Source organism: Odocoileus virginianus, chromosome 10, assembly GCF_023699985.2.
Source record: "Odocoileus virginianus isolate 20LAN1187 ecotype Illinois chromosome 10, Ovbor_1.2, whole genome shotgun sequence".
Lineage (NCBI taxonomy): Eukaryota > Metazoa > Chordata > Mammalia > Artiodactyla > Cervidae > Odocoileus > Odocoileus virginianus.
In genome coordinates, this window is record NC_069683.1 from 24,475,614 (window position 1) to 24,491,536 (window position 15,923).

Genomic DNA, 15,923 nt, shown 5'->3' on the forward strand with positions numbered 1-15,923 from the left:
ATTGCCTCCTAGTTACTGAGTCCCTCTTCTACATAAGGCATAAGGTTGCTATGGAAGGATACAATAAGGTCATGATTGCTTTAAAATTATTCATAATGAAAACACACTTTGAGATTCAATTCTAAATGTTAAACTTAAATTTGAGCAATTTAATTGCCCGTTGAATAGAAATGAAATCCCACTGGCAGGCAGTTATTTCTTACAACCACTGTGTGTGAAATTGAAATCTTAAGATACCATTTCAAATATTCACTTTCTCTAAGGAAGTTCTCCCCAAAGAGTGGTGAAAGATAAGAAACTGACCCAAAGTCATCAGTAATCACTCTTTCTTTACACATTCGGGTCAAAACAGAAGCATATTATTAAAAGGAAACTTCATGTCCCCAAGTTGGCCGTTTGGAGGTTACCTCCTGGAACGCAAGGGTATATTTAATTTAACAACTAATTTAGGCTCCATGCAAAACTATATAGCAAGGAAGGAAGCAACTTATCAGATTTAATAAAAGCAAGCAGATGAAAACACATCACGTAGTCACCAAGATACTAAACATTAAACTGGAAAATGCAAATGTTTTGTTTACGAGCACAAGGAGGTAAAGTGAAAGGACACTGTTCTGTTTGCTTGTTAAAAATGGGACAGATTTTCAAATCTAGGTGGGAAATTGGAAAGTTCTTATTTTTAACCTCCATTTCACCTTTGAATTTAATTTCAAACTCTTTAAATTCTCCCAATGATTTTTTCCTACAACACAGAAGTTACCATTTATGAGTGCTTAATACACACCAAATGCTTTGCATGCATGTAATCTCATATCCATTTTTACCCCCAGTTCATTACAGGTCTACAGGCCACACTGCATGCATTTACTCATTTAATCCTCACAACAGTTGATGCAATAGGCTCTGGTACCCCCATTGACAGATAAGGATCCTGGGAGTTTATAAATTCCTACTCTTCCACTAGGTTCACAGGTAGGAAAGTGTGGGTTGTTACGCAGGCAGTCTGACTCCACAGCCACTACCCAATACTGCCTCTTCAGATTAAGTGACTTTCCTAGATAGGCTCCACTAGCTGATAAGAGCCTAAATCAAATGCAGGCAGTCCAAAGCCCAAGTCTTAGCGTTTTACCACCACACTGATTGGTTGTAAGCAGGTGAATTGCTCATCAAAGCCTATTTGTTTATTTTCATTTTTGATTGTAAAGTGGTGGGTTATATGTTTATTACATAATTTAGACTGACTTAAAAATGCTAGGCATTTTCCCTTTTTAAACTAAATACAAGGGCCTGAGCAAGAGAAGTTCTTTTTAGATTGAAAGGCTTGAGTTGGACCCAAAGCTGCTCTTAAGACTTCCTTTCACACACACACACACACACACACACACACACACACACACACACACACACACACAGGTGAGAGTGGAGGAAATTGGGAGAGACTTTTATTATACCCACAGGGACCCAAGCTTTGGACAGGGACATAAGGACAAGAGCATGCAGACAATGGTAAATTCTAGATATGCGTGTGAGAAGTTAGGATCAGCTTTGAACAAGGAAAACGAAGCCTACAGGGATGTACTTCTGACTTCAACCACCCTCTTCCAGGGTGAACTCATCCAGACCCTTCAGTGTCATCTTTAAAATGGGAATACAGTGTCCATGACCATGATCTAGACTGCTCCTATAAAACCACGGATCCTGAGAATACTGGTATCTTCCTCTTTACAAGACTTGTGGCGTGCACAAGTAGGCCTTTAGTAATAATTTCTGAATGCAATTATTTTCAGGGAACTCTGATGAGGCCCAAGGGACCTAAAGTTTTGCTCTATTGAAGAGAAGACTATTAGCTTCCTCCTCTCCCCTTCTACATTCCCCTCTCTTCTTGAAATTTGCCTTTGAGATTAGAGGGGAAACCTGAACTAAACAAGTCTGCTTTCTCTCTCTTTTTCTGACCCAGGGCAAAATAGTCTCCAAGCATTGCTCTCCATCATTGGAGAGGCACTTTTCTCTGCGCAGAGTGCTATTGGCCCTTTACAGGGGCCAGTTTAACCACAGGGGTCCGATTTTTAAAGATGCTGAGGGAGGGAATTCTGCCGCCAGCAGATGGAGAGGGGACAGGCCAGCTTGGTCCCTCCCAACCACCCTCCCTCGGGATTAGCTGCCCCTGGCACTGCTCAGGCGTACCCAGCCCGTGCGGTCCCTGCTCGCCCAGCTCCCGTCGTCTTTTGGAGCGCGGCCGCAGTCACAAGTCCTCAGCCAGCAAAGCCGCACTGTCTGGGGGGCATCTCCGCGTTCCCTGTCCGCGGACCTGGGACCTCCAACCCCGGACGCGCGCGAAAGCCACTTGGAACGCGTACATCTCTGTATGTGTTTATTTCACATTCTCGTTTTTTCTTTCTTCCTTGAGCGGCCCTCTGGTCACTTTCAATCTTAGTTAACCAAAAGGGGAACGCCGAAGAGGGAAAGCCCTAAAGAATGCTTTACAGGCAACCCAGCCGCCTCTCCAAGGAGAGGTGTTCTCTGAGCGAGTCTCCCTGTCCCCGACGCTGGCCCCTTTAAGAAGCCAACTCAGTCTTGCTGCGGCTGCCGCTGTTTGTATCGCTAATCCCCAGGAGCCCCGTTTAAAAAAAAAAAGGGAAGAAAAAAGATGGGGGGGGGGGGCGGGCAGCTGTCTCTTTAAATGTGATTTCCTTCTATTGTATTTGAATCGTGATCAGGAAAAAGGAAATGAAACCAGAGACAGAGGGAAGCTGAGCGAAAATAGACCTTCCCGAGAGAGGAGGGAGCCGGGGGAGAGAGGCGCGGTTCCCTCCCCGCCCCCAGGCCGCCGCCCCCTCCCAGCCCTCGGCGGCGAGCTGCGCGCCGCGACCCGGGCTGAAGGTGCGAGGGGCGCGGGGCGGCCGGGCGGGCGCGCACCATCCCCGCGGGCGGCGCGGAGCCGGCGACAGCGCGCGAGCCGAGCCAGACCCGGCGGCGGCGGCGGCGGCGGCGGCGGGACCGGGATGGAAGGTTAAGTCCTGAGCAGCACCAGCTGCAGCCGCCCGGGGCCAGGCTGCGCGCCCCGGTCCCCGCCTCGGCCGCGGCGCGCCGGCAGCTCGGTGATTCGCTCTCTCTCTTTGGCGTTTGAAGGGAGCGCGGTGACTGTCCTTGAGCGCGGAGGGGCGAGCTCGCCGCCAGAGCGCCGGAGCAAGAAGAGGCGCAGGAGCGGCGGCGGCGGCGGCGGCGCCCGAGCACCCGAGGGGGTCCGAGCCCCGGCAGCCGGCCAGCCCCGCGCCACAAAGGGAGCGCCCCCGCCGCCTGGCACGCCACCTCCCTCCCCAATGTCCTCGGCCATCGAGAGGAAGAGCCTGGACCCATCTGAGTAAGTGCGGCGCCCCTGCCACCGAGGGTCCCCGGCCTCGCGCCCCAGGGCGGCGGGGTGGCGCGGGCGGCCGGAGAGAAGGCTCCAGGTGCGCGCCCGCGGCGTGCCCTTGCTTCCCTCTGCCTTGCGCGGGTCTCCCGCATCCTCTTGGGTGACTCCGGGGACACTGGGAGAGGGGCTGGGTGGCGGGCGGCAGGAAGAGGGGTCGGCCCCGCGCCTGAGCGGGCCCCTGGCGGCTCCCTGGGACGCTCCCTAAAGCCACTTCGGGCCAGAAAGTTTGCACCGGAGCAGGCACAGGGGGAGGTCAGAGGCGCGCCGGTGCAGCCCCGAGAGCCTTCAGGACTCGATTCTGCTCCCTTCTCCCCTCTCGTTCCTTCTCTTTGTCCGTTTGGCCCTGGAAAGGGGGGTACTACAAGTGGAGCCCCCGCCCCCCGCCCCGGGTCCCCGCCGGTCCCCTTCCGGGTCCGCAGGTGGAGCGGTGGCCCACCACGCTGGGGACCCGCGGGTGAGGAGGTGCGGGAGTTCACCTCGGAGCTCACTCAGGCCTCCAGAGACTTTAGAGCACCCGAACAACACGGGGAGTTAGTCTGGATTCGCGGCCACGCCTCTCCCCTCGGTGTCCAGCGATGGGTACCTTTGAACCTTGAAAGTTTGTGCACCATTTTGGATATAGGTGAATTTTTCCGGTTAGCGGAGTCTTACGGCTCTTGTCACAATCTCAAAGGGTGTAGGGTCTGGGAACCAGAGCTCTAAATGAACCGCATTAGTTTTCTGAGCCCCTGACTGGTTTGAAGTATCCCCCTCTTCCCGATCTTTACCTTCAGCCCATTGCTCAGTGTTAACATGGGGAGAAAGGGATGTTTAAGATATCATTTTCCCGTCAGCGCAAATGCCCTTTTAAGATTCATTAGCTGTCTGGTTTTGAGAATTTTTATTCCTTTGAAGTCCCCATCTAAATCCTTTGAAGGGATTTGTTACACAGACCAAAGGAGCTGGTTAATGACTTGTCCATTTGTGCTTTTAAGAGGCATTTGTTTTGTTTTCTTTTCCTGCTTTAAAAGAATTGTGCTTTCCTGATTGAAATACCTCCTCCTCCCAATTTCAGCCTCCTATGGTGTTTATATACCTGGGTTTTACCCTCAGTTACCAGCATAAAAGCTCAGCGTGTTCTCATAAAACACAGGAAGTAACCATGACCCAGTGAGAATATAAACATCACTATTCAATCCTGAAGGTTCAGAAGCCAGAGCTACAAGGAGTCAGGTTTGTTCTAACAAAACCCCAGCTTCCTTAAATTCTCAGGGAAAAAAATAACATTGCTTTTATTTTTTTTAAGTATTTATTTAGGAAAACTCTGAAAAGAGTGCTTTGCTCACTTTCTCTCTCTCTCTTTTTTTTTTTTTTAACAAACCTAGAATTACAATTTAGCCCTGAGTTTTCAGAGCCTGGGCAAGATGATAGTAATACAATAAGAGAGTGAATTGGATAAATTACCTTTGATAGGTGCCTAATGCCTTTTCTATCAGCAGAACTTAGTCACTCATCTTTTTATTAGAAGATAAACCTGGAGGTTTCAGTTCCCTGAAGGAAGTTTGCTCTTTTCAAAGTTTATGCTTTTTTCACAAAGAGACTGCAAAATTGAAACATCTTCACCTCTCAGCACAGCAGGCGTCTACGGAAGGATGCTCAGTGGGGTGTTCTCTATCCTTTGCTTCACTATTTGCCCAGTGAAGACAGGCTCTAGTTGGAGATGGACCAGCTAGCTGAGAAATTATTGCAGCACACTCCCCCCCCCCATATTTTTCTTGGAAACTGTTGAGAAATTATCCCAAAAATCCAGGCCGAAGTGTATTGAGGTGTAATATTCAGATAGGCTCTAGGAGAATGTAAAAATATTAATAAGAGGGTGAGTCCCACAGTTATTGGCTTGGAACATCCACCAAAGATAATGTGATATTATCTTTAATTATAGAAAGATAGAGCCAATATCTTATCCAGTCCTTTCCTATCTCATCTTAGGCCATCACAGACAGTAGCTTTTTGGCTTAACATTTCTCCTATGGACCACTCCCCTACCAGATGCTTCAGTGTATACATACCTGGGTCAGTGTGACTGAGGTCAGTCTGATCAGCACCTCCAAATTACACCCAGAAACTTGCCTAGCCTATGCACATGAAACATTTAGACAGAAATACAGCCAGAACTCACACACACACAGATTTTCTCTACTATGCCATCGGTGGCCCCTGCTGCCTCCCTGTGAATAACAGGAGCAGTTCATTTTAATTCCAGGCAGTTTTGCACCAGCTAAGTGCAAATTCTCTTCTTTCACAGTTGGTTGGCAGGATCTGCGTCAGGGCATCCAGTGGTGTTGAGGTTCCATGAATGTTTCTGAAAGCCTAAAGTGAGGCCACGGGCTGTGAAAAGGGAAGAGAAGTGATTCTGAGGCGATGCACGGGAAAATGCTGGATGTTTTATTTTTCAGGAGGGAGGGTGGACGTCCTTATACATAACCTGTGGAAACAAAGACGAGTCAGGCTTCAGTGGATGCTTAAAACTCTAAAGTCTTGAGTTTTTAGGAGATGATTAGTTTGGGTTTTACACTTCCCTGGTCTGCAAGGAGATCATCTCACAAAGGACCCTCATACCTGTTCTTCAAAGTGTGGGCTTGGGTTCAATATTCCTGAATATTCACAGCAAAGTGAACAGACAGAGTTCTCTGAAGGTGTCAGAGTGTGTTATCAACACTGATTCCCTGAGCCTCATCCTTCCTAAATATAAAGGGCCTTAAATGCTGTGGGCACAGGCCAGTCAGGGTGCAAGGTCACCAAGTAAGCCAGCATCAGCTGGAAATAGGAAACACAGATTTATATCCTCAAGGTACCAAGGGGGAAATTCACTTTGGGAATTTCACAGTTGGAAGCAGGTCCATTTTTCCAAACGTAATAGATTTCTGAAAAATAGATTTGTGTTTGAGTGCAGTTCAAGATAGCGTTTGTTAATTGCTACAGATCAACAGGTATTCAGTTTTTCCTATGTCCCATCTGGTGCAGGAATCATTTCTATTTTTTTTTTAATCCTCTTCTGGCAAGTAAAGTTATTTCTTTTAAAATGTAAAACAAAAGGATTCAGATTCCAGTTAAGTGAACTGGAGACACTATATGATTTTGTAATGAAAGAAAACATGTCACAGGCTCGCTCTTAACAATTGCCTGGAGGAGATTTCAGTGTTTAATTGCCTTCCACACTCTCTGCCGAAAAGAACTATTGCCCCCTCCCCATTTTCTTTCCTAAATCAACTTCATGCGAATCAGTTTTGCTGCTGTGAAAGTGTTCATGTGCAAAAAGGTCTGTTTGATCTCCTTTATAAATATAACAGTGGATTATTTAACACCCGAGATTTTTCCTCAAGGACTCATTCCATAAGAAGGATAGGATGTGAAGTTTCTGTTAAAAATAATAATAATGAGAATTTCTATTATATCTTGATGGTATTTTTATTTGGGAAAGAGAAAGCAACCTAAAATAATTTGGGGGCCCTTTCCTCCTCATCTCTACACTTGTGCAGTTGGAAAGGGATAGAGGCAAGGTGGCGCAGATTCCAAAGGGAATTTGCAGATGTTTAACCCACTGGGTAGTCACTGTTTGGGCCACAAGCAACTCTTAGAGTCCTGGTGCCTCCTCTGGGGCTGGGCTCCGGGATATGGGGGGAGGAAAGAGATGAGGTGTGGAGGTGGAGTCGGAGGGGAAGGGGGGATCAAGAAGAAGAGAGACCACAGGTCTGGGAGGGGGCTGGGCTGTAGGGGGTAGGGGCAGTACCCTTTGCCTGTGTGCCTCTTGGTGCCCCGCCCTTGCTTCTTCCAGGATCTAGGACGTAGGGGCTAGCCCTTTCCGGTCCTCACCCAAGGCTGGCAGGGCCTCTCTGCCGTCTGCCCTGGGTGTATGCTCACCCCTCCTTTCTCCAGTGTCACCAGACAACTGAGTGAGGTTCTCTGTGGGGTGCAGCGTGACTCCTGAGCCCCTGATGGTGGCCTTCCCAAGGTGAGGCATCCCTAATGCCTGGCCTTCCTTCCAGGGAGCCGGTGGACGAGGTGCTGCAGATGCCCCCGTCCCTGCTGACATGCGGAGGCTGCCAGCAGAACATCGGGGACCGCTACTTCCTGAAGGCCATCGACCAGTACTGGCACGAGGACTGCCTCAGCTGTGACCTCTGCGGGTGCCGGCTGGGCGAGGTGGGCCGGCGCCTCTACTACAAGCTGGGCCGGAAGCTCTGCCGCCGAGACTATCTCAGGTGCGTCCTCGCCGCCCTCCTGGGCCCCTGGCTGTGTCTTCTTGGCGCCTGCCTCCGGGGCCAGCGAGATCATGCTGGTCTCAGCTGCCCTATGCAGGGGAGCAGTTGGCCTTTCTTCCTGTTAGAGAAGCATGTTCTCGGGGACACATGCCTGTGTGGTCCAGTTCTCATATTTTAAAGGCAAGAGAGTGATGAGCACAGAATTCAGAATAGTGGTTCCCTCTGGGGGTCAGACAAGGGGAGAGGGTGGGGGAGGAAGGCGCAGGGTATGCCAAGGGAACTGGGAGTTTTGAAGCTTGTAAGTTTGAGTGTGGATTCCTAGCAGCTCATTTGATGCTTCAAAAACATGCATAGGTTTCTAAGGATTCTTTTGTAAGCTCTCGATATAATGTGATGAGAAATTTAAAAAGAGTAGCATGGAAACATATACACTAACGTCTGTAAAATAGATAGCTTGGTGGGAACTCGCTATATAACTCAGGGAACTCAAACTAGAACTCTGAGACAACATAAAGGGGTGGGATGGGGTGGGAGGTTGGAGAGAGGCTCAAGAGGAAAGGGACATATGTATGCCTATGGCTGATCCATGTTGATATATGGCAGAACCCCGCACGATATTGTAATTATTCTTCAATTAAAAAAAACAAATTTTAAAAAATTGAAAGTATAATCTCGCCCCGGCACTCCAAGCATTTTTGGTCACAGCAGGAAGGCCCTGAAGTCAGCAGTAGATTTGAGCCCCGACACCACTGCTTTCTACCTCTGTGACCTTGGACAAGTTACATAACCTTCCTAGGCCTCAATTTCCTCATCTGTAAAATGGGGTTATAGAATAGCGGTACCTACTTCCAGGAAGGGGTGGGAATTAGATGGGGTGGTACATGTAAGGTGCTTGGCGTGGTGCATGGGTATCAAATAGATGTTAGCTGTTGTCTTTCGGTAACCCTCATGACATTTATCATTAGAGTCTTTCCCGACCTAATAAACAAAGTGATGGAAAAATGGAAAGGCAAAAGAGGAACTCTGGAGCACCCACTGAGACAGGCACTGAAGATATCTCGGATACTCTGGGTCACACATTTGGCTGTGTGAATTTTCTGACTCTCAAACAAGTGCCTTTGCCTGGAATGTTCTAGTTTCACATGAAATTTCCAGTTTCATATTAGCTGCGGCAGAGGTAACTGTATGCCGTCTGCTGTCAAATCTGCTCGACTGTGTAACTGTCAGTTTTTTTGCCATCTTCGTGGGGTACAGTGTCTGTGGAGCATGCAGCCTTAATACATTAGGACCACCCAACCCAGGGAAGCTTGTTTAGACTCCAGTGCCCTTGGCTGCCAGGCCAGCTCTTTCTCCCAAACCTGCCCTCAGAGCATTTTACATTAAAAAAAAATTGCAGGCAATTCCATGGTGAAGCAAGCTTATCTGTTTGCCCAGAGACTGACAAAAGGAGCTTTTTTCTCCCCCCCTAAATTTCCTGATTAAAGTCCTTGCAAATTTGGTGGTTCACAGAAAAGAAGTTTCCAAGGATCATGATTTTAATTTTGACCATTTATTATTATTATTATTATTATTATTATTAAGGAACAAGAAAATAGAACTGGGATAAATAGAGACCTGATTCTGCTCGCTACTAGTTTGCCAAGTCAGTGCAGAAAAGCAGACGGGTAAATGATTCCCACTGGGCCCCCTGACTACATCCCTGTCAAATCATTTGAATCTTATTAAATGAAGTACAGATAGAGTAAGGTCAAAAGAGCTGAGGTTTCTCCCTATCTCTGAGGTTTTATATAACATTCAAGAAGAAAACCCCGTGCTGCCTGGGCTTGTTAATCTCTTGCATTTTTAAAAAGGAGAGAAAAAAAAAATAGTCTGGGAGAACCCAATGTTAATTAACTTGTGTCTTGGTGACATGAAATAATTCTTCTCCCTGCTACATTCCTAGGCAACATGTTAATTAACTCTGTTAGTGCAGGCGTTTCCAGCCATCCTTTCATATTTATATTATTGTTATTAAAATGGGCAGGTGGAAGCTTCAGACATGACACCTCTTGACAGAGGAGAAAAATCGTTTCTTGCTGCAGGCATGGCCCTTCAGCCATGGACTTGTTTGCTTGCATTCTTAACATAGCTGACAGTGCCTTTGCAAAAGGCAAGTTGGAGGAGTGATGAAATGTGTCCTGGGATGGTGTTCAGTCCTTACCCCCACCCCCCCGCCCCCCACCTACCCTCACCCCAGGAGAACTTCTCCCCAGGGTTTCCAGTTGCTGCCTGGCCTGTTAAAATCTTTTTTCAGACATTTAGCCTCACATAATCAGGAGATCTCCATGCAGATCCTAAATAAACTCTTAGTCGCTAAATTGTGTCCGACTCTTTGCGACCCCATAGACTGTAGCCTATGGACAGTCTCCTCTGTCCATGGAATTCTCCAGGCAAAAATACTGGAAAGGGTAGCCATCCCCTTCTCCAGGGGATCTTTCTGATCCAGGGATCGAACCCACGTCTCCTGCATTACAGGCAGATTCTTTACCATCTGAGCCACCAGGGAAGCCTGAACCTAAATAAACCCTGTGCTATTTATGTTGTTTTCTTGGGAATTTAACAGTAGCTGTTAATATCAGTACCCAGTCCAGATCCCCTCAGATCCCTTTTTATGATTTTTGTGCTCAGTGCACCCCCCACCCCCTACTGTTTTACCTTCAACAGCTGCTGCTGCTGCTAAGTCACTTCAGTCGTGTCCAACTCTGTGCGACCCCATAGATGGCAGCCCACCAGGCTCCCCCGTCCCTGGGATTCTCCAGGCAAGAACACTGGGGTGGGTTGCCATTTCCTTCTCCAGTGCATGAAAGTGAAAAGTGAAAGTGAAGACACTCAGTCATGTCTGACTCTTAGCGACCCCATGGACTGCAGCCCACCAGGCTTCTCTGTCCATGGGATTTTTCCAGGCACAAATACTGGAGTGGGTTGCCATTGCCAGAAGCCTGCCCAGTACCCCCACCCACCCACCCACCCAATGCCCAGCAGACCTTGCCCAGTAGCTGGCATTGCCAGAGACCGAAGTCTAGTAATCTTGCCTGGAGCCAAGACCACTTGGAGACACAGCTTACACCCCAGAGTCCCCATGCATTCAGGCCAAAGCTCCCCTCTGAGGGACTTGGCTCAAGATTGCAACTTGGCCTGCCTTCCATCTTCTGTCTGGTTTCCCTTGCCACTGTACCTGTTTTCCCTGATGACACATCCTTAATAACTCCTGCCTCAGGGTCAGTTTCTGGGATAGCCAGCCTAAGTTACCAATTCTTCAGAAGTGAACGTGCAAGTTAGATGTCAAGTCCTAGCTTATTTCCACCTAGTGAAGTCTCAGCAAACCAGAGCTGGAAGGGGCTCTAGAAGCCTTCCTTCCCTTCCAGTTCTCCCGTCTTACAGCGTAAGACACGGAAGCCAAGGCAGAGGATATCCGTGGCTCCAGGAGGACTGGCTGGTTGAAGGTGATGCTGGGATCTGAAGGTGTCTCCCAGATATTAGTCCGTCATGCTTCCCGTCATTAACTGCCTGACCTGTGTTGTAATTTACCTCCCGCTTCCCCTTCCGTAAGGGCCACACACTCCAGGCAGCTGGCTGCTTTCCAAGCATGCTGTTTTGTGAGTCGTTTATTCTTACTCAGGCCCAAACTCCTCTTACTGAACAACCAGGAAATCAGAACTGTCTTTCCACCCCATGCCCTCCAAGGTGGAAGTTCCTGACAGCTCCACCATCTGCTGTCTTGGGATGTAGTATTCTTCCCCCAGTAATGAGTTTGCTCCCAGGTGGGGCCTTGAAAACACTCGGAGACCTTCGCATGGAGAGTGGGATTTGGAGGGAACTAGCCAGCCTGGCTGTAACCACGAGCTCTCCACCCACAGACCGCATCTTCCTGGTTCCATTCATTCTGCTCTAAATTTGTCAACTGCTCTCGTCGCCCCTACATCCTCTCAGAACCTACCAGTTGATTCTCTGCTATGCTGAAGTTCATTAGAACTTCCAAGAAGAGCAGGCATTTACCTAAAACTGCCCTGAAGGTTTCCTATGGAAAAGACCTGCTGACAGGCCATGTCATCAGGCAGCAAGACTGGCCCCTTTGGGAATACCCCCAAGATGTGTTAGAAGCCAGCCAGCATCGGCTTCAGCCTTGAGCACTGCGCTCCGACCTGCTGCGCTCCACCCTCCAGCAGCCGGGTGAGGTGGGCGCTGTGATGACTGTCATTCCACAAGCTCAGTCGACAGAGGTCTCCGCAGGGTCACTCAGGTGTGCGGGCCGGTCCAGCCCGGGTCTGAGTCTTCTGATTGCAGTGCTGTGTTACACAACTCGTGCGGCTGACTCTCAAACTTCAGCCTGCATCAGCGTCGCCTGGCCGTACTCAGGGCCAGACGGACGGTTGGGCCTCTACCCGCGTCTCTGTCAGGAGGGCCTGAGTGTGCATTTCTAGCAAGTTTCCAGGGGATGCAAATACAGCTGGTCCCAGGACCACACTTTGAGAGCCCCTGCACTAGGCTCCGGCCTCCCTAGGTGGCACTAGTGGTAAAGAACCCGCCTGCCAGTGCAGGAGATGTAAGAGACCTGGGTTTGATCCCTGGGTCGGGAAGATCTCCTGGAGGAGGGCACAGCAACCCACTCCAGCATCCTTGCCTAGAGAATCTTATGGACAGAGGAGCCTGGCGGGCTGCAGTCCATAGGGGCACAGAGTCGGACAGGATTGAAGCAACTTAGCTTGCACTAGGCTCCACCGTAGTCCATCTCCTGCTTTGGTACCACATATTGCTTAAAATAAATGACCAGTCAGCTGAGACTTAGGAGGGTCTTGATTTTGATGACAGAAGAGAAGTTTTTCAGAGACTTATGCCACTGGGCCAGCAAGGATCTTGAATTATTATCTTCCATTCTACATGGAGAGATACTACTGCTCGTCCCCCGGGTGGCCGAGGGACTGTTCCCTGTTGAGCTCCCTCCGCCTCCCAGAAGCTGGGGTCCTACAGAGCCGTTGTGTGTGATGGCCTGTGTGGCTCTGGAGAAGTTAAACGACCAACCCTCCCCGTGGGTGGAATTAGAGCCGTTGATGTGATAGTGTGTGGGAGGGAGCCTCAGAAAGATGCCCATTTCATTGCATTCCTCTCAAGAAGCCCCCTGGGTTTACTCCTGCTCCTCTTCTAAAATAAAAGTTCCCTTGGGAGGAGACACATAATCCACGCCTAACCTTTTTTATTTTTAACTTTTTTTTTAATTGGAGGAAAATTACTTTACAATGTTCTGCTGGTTTCTGCCATACAACATGAGTAAGTCATAATTATATATGTAAAACTATATATATTATATATATATATCTCCCCTCCCCTCCCCTGACTTATCCCTCTAGGTTGTCACACAGCACCAGGCTGGGCTCCCTGTGTTATATAGCAGCTTCCCGCTAGCTATCTATTTTGCCCGTGGTAGTGTATTATGCCAATGCTACTTTCTCAATTCATCCCACCCTCTTCTTCCTCTGCCGTGTCCACAAGCCCGTTCTCTACATCTTTGTCTCCATTCCTTCCCTGTAAACGGGTTCATCAGTACTATTTTTCTAGATTTCATATATACGTGTTAATATATATTTGTTTTTCCCTTTCTGATTTACTTCACTCTCTATAACAGGCTCTAGCTTCATCCACCTCACCACAATGGACTCAAATTCGTTCCTTTTTATGGCTGAATAAGATTCCATTGTGCGTGTGCGTGTGTGTGTGTGTGTGTGTGTGTGTGTGTGTGCGTGCACCACAACTTCTCTATCCATTCATCTGTCAATGGACATCGAGGTTCTTCCAATTCCTGGCACCTGTAAATAGTGCTGCCATGAACAGTGGGGGTACATGTGTCTTTTTGAATTGTGCTTTTCTCAGGGTATATACCCGGTAAGGGGGCTTGCTGGGTCATATGGTAGTTTTATTCCTAGTTTTTTAAGGTATCTCCATACTCTTTTCCATCGTGGCTGTATCAGTTTACACACAGCTAACCTCTTAAATTCACTTCATTCCTTTCACAGAGGCAGGTCCTGGGGCATCCTAGAAGCAGAGAGAGCGCTCAGAAGAGGAACGAGTTATGCCAAACACAAATGCCCCAGGCATGGTTTCATGTCAGAGGACCCTCTTCCTTTTAGGAAAGACTATGAATCAGTCATAGTCAGTTGTGGTGAGGTGGATGAATTAGTTGGCCATCTGTCTGGACCCAACTCTTGCTTCCCGACATCTTGGAAATCCAGCCTACATCATGGAACCCATCCTCAGGCTCTTTCTTCCAGTCTTACCTTGGGCCCTGCCTTTCTAGCTTCTCTCTTTCTTCCCCCCAGGCTTTTCGGCCAAGATGGTCTCTGTGCATCCTGTGACAAGCGGATCCGTGCCTACGAGATGACGATGCGGGTGAAGGACAAAGTGTATCACCTGGAATGTTTCAAATGTGCCGCCTGTCAGAAGCATTTCTGTGTGGGTGACAGATACCTCCTCATCAACTCCGACATAGTGTGTGAACAGGACATCTACGAGTGGACTAAGATCAATGGGATGATATAGGCCAGGGGCCCCAGCATCTCGGGGAGGAGATTCACTGAAAAGTCACTGTCTCCGTGGGGTCTTACGCTCTTGGGCATTCTGGGGATTTGAGGGTGGGCTGAGGCATTTCTTAGGGGATGGTAGACCCTAACTGGGCACCAAGAACCAAGACATAGCATCCAAGTGACATAGTGCAAGGGGCAAAACTTAAATGTCACAAAATGACTGGCCTTGAGGGAGAACTTAGGGACAGTGGCCACAGCCTATGGGTAATAACTGACATGATTAGCCAAGGAGAGAGTGTTGGGGGGCTGCTGTGCCATCATAATGGGACTTCCATCTACAGATAGGGACATGTTCTGCCCAGACTTGTTATGTCTTTGACCCTTGAAAACTAGAGATGTGCAATTGATTTATTTTCTTCCTGGTTTTTATGGAACCCTGTTCCAGCCCCTGTCCTCCATATGAGGGAAGGACAGAGATAAAGAGTGGCCATCTTTTTCTTCTTGGCCACCTTACCAAGGCCTTAAGCTTTGGACCTAAGGGACACTGCATGGAGACATTTTAGTTGAGAATGAAAACTGCAACTTTTAACCAAACAATTATTTAAAGCAATGCTGATGAATCACTGTTTTTAGACACCTTAGTTTTGAAGTGAGGAGTTCCACAGATTGTTTCTATACAAATGTAAATCTAAAAAAAAAGTTGTTCAACTATTTTATTATCTTAGATTATATCAAAGTATTTGTCGTGTGTAGTTTAAAAAAAATCTCTGCGGAAAATAAAAATGACTGACTAAAATGCAATGTTGTGTATTTGGCAATGACTTATAATTTGGGATGGCAGAAAAATGACTTTATATTAGAAAGGAGAAATAAGCAATTTACCTTTAGGTCAAATAAAACTTAGGTTTATGTGTAGGGTTTATAGGAGGCAGGCACATTTCTATATTACTAGCAATTAGTATGTAACAGGTCATCATGTAGCTCAGAGGGACGTAGAATAATTAGATTGTTATTGTAAAACAAGCATTTCACTTCAGCATTGTATGGAGCGAATGGAAGGCAAGATCTTTGCCTTTGGGAAACCTGTAACCTAGAAAGGACACAAATACATAAAACAGATTCCCTTTGGGAGAGAAGGTAATTACCTAGTTTGAAATGTGGCAAAGATGCTGAGCTTGACACTTCGATTTTCCAAGACGTGTGTCTCAGGGTGTTTTATGACAAGTGGTTAAAAGAACCTTACTTTGAGGATTTAAAGCAGGCACCTTGCCTCTGTTTGCCTTTCACTGCATCCAGCCCACCACGAACTGACTCAGAGCGCCACCTGCTGGTCATCACCTCTCAGGTCTCCGGTTCGAGAATGTCCCAATGACAGACTAACAGAGGTGTATTTCAATTGTTACATAAAAATATTGGCAAGAACCACAAAGTCTTAATGTGTTTAATTATCAAGACATCAGAAACATGCATCTAGTACTACAGTTAATTAACTGTGATATTCAAGAACTTACAGGTTTGCTTGGGTTTTGTTTGTTTTTTCTTATGGAGAAATAAGTGATGGCTCCCTTGGTCTGTAAAATACTAAAAGTGGTTGGGAGATTTGACTGCTGAGGGTGGCCTGTTTAAATCAAATCTAGTTATACTGAGTTTCAACTCAGGTGGTGGAAGGGACTGCCAGTGAGGGGATGTTTGTTCTAAATCAACAGAGGGAAGTGG

At 47.7% G+C, this 15,923-nt stretch overlaps 1 protein-coding gene across 1 annotated transcript; it reads left to right on the plus strand.

Annotated features, from left to right (window-relative positions):
- The first annotated feature begins 2,787 nt into the window (after window positions 1–2,787).
- On the plus strand, window positions 2,788–15,008 carry LMO2 (LIM domain only 2). Its single transcript, XM_070473195.1, has 4 exons — window positions 2,788–3,009; window positions 3,130–3,361; window positions 7,438–7,653; window positions 14,004–15,008. The coding sequence occupies exons 1-4, from the start codon at window positions 3,003–3,005 to the stop codon at window positions 14,221–14,223; spliced, it is 675 nt and encodes a 224-aa protein (XP_070329296.1). The 5' UTR covers window positions 2,788–3,002; the 3' UTR covers window positions 14,224–15,008.
- The last annotated feature ends 915 nt before the right edge of the window (window positions 15,009–15,923 follow it).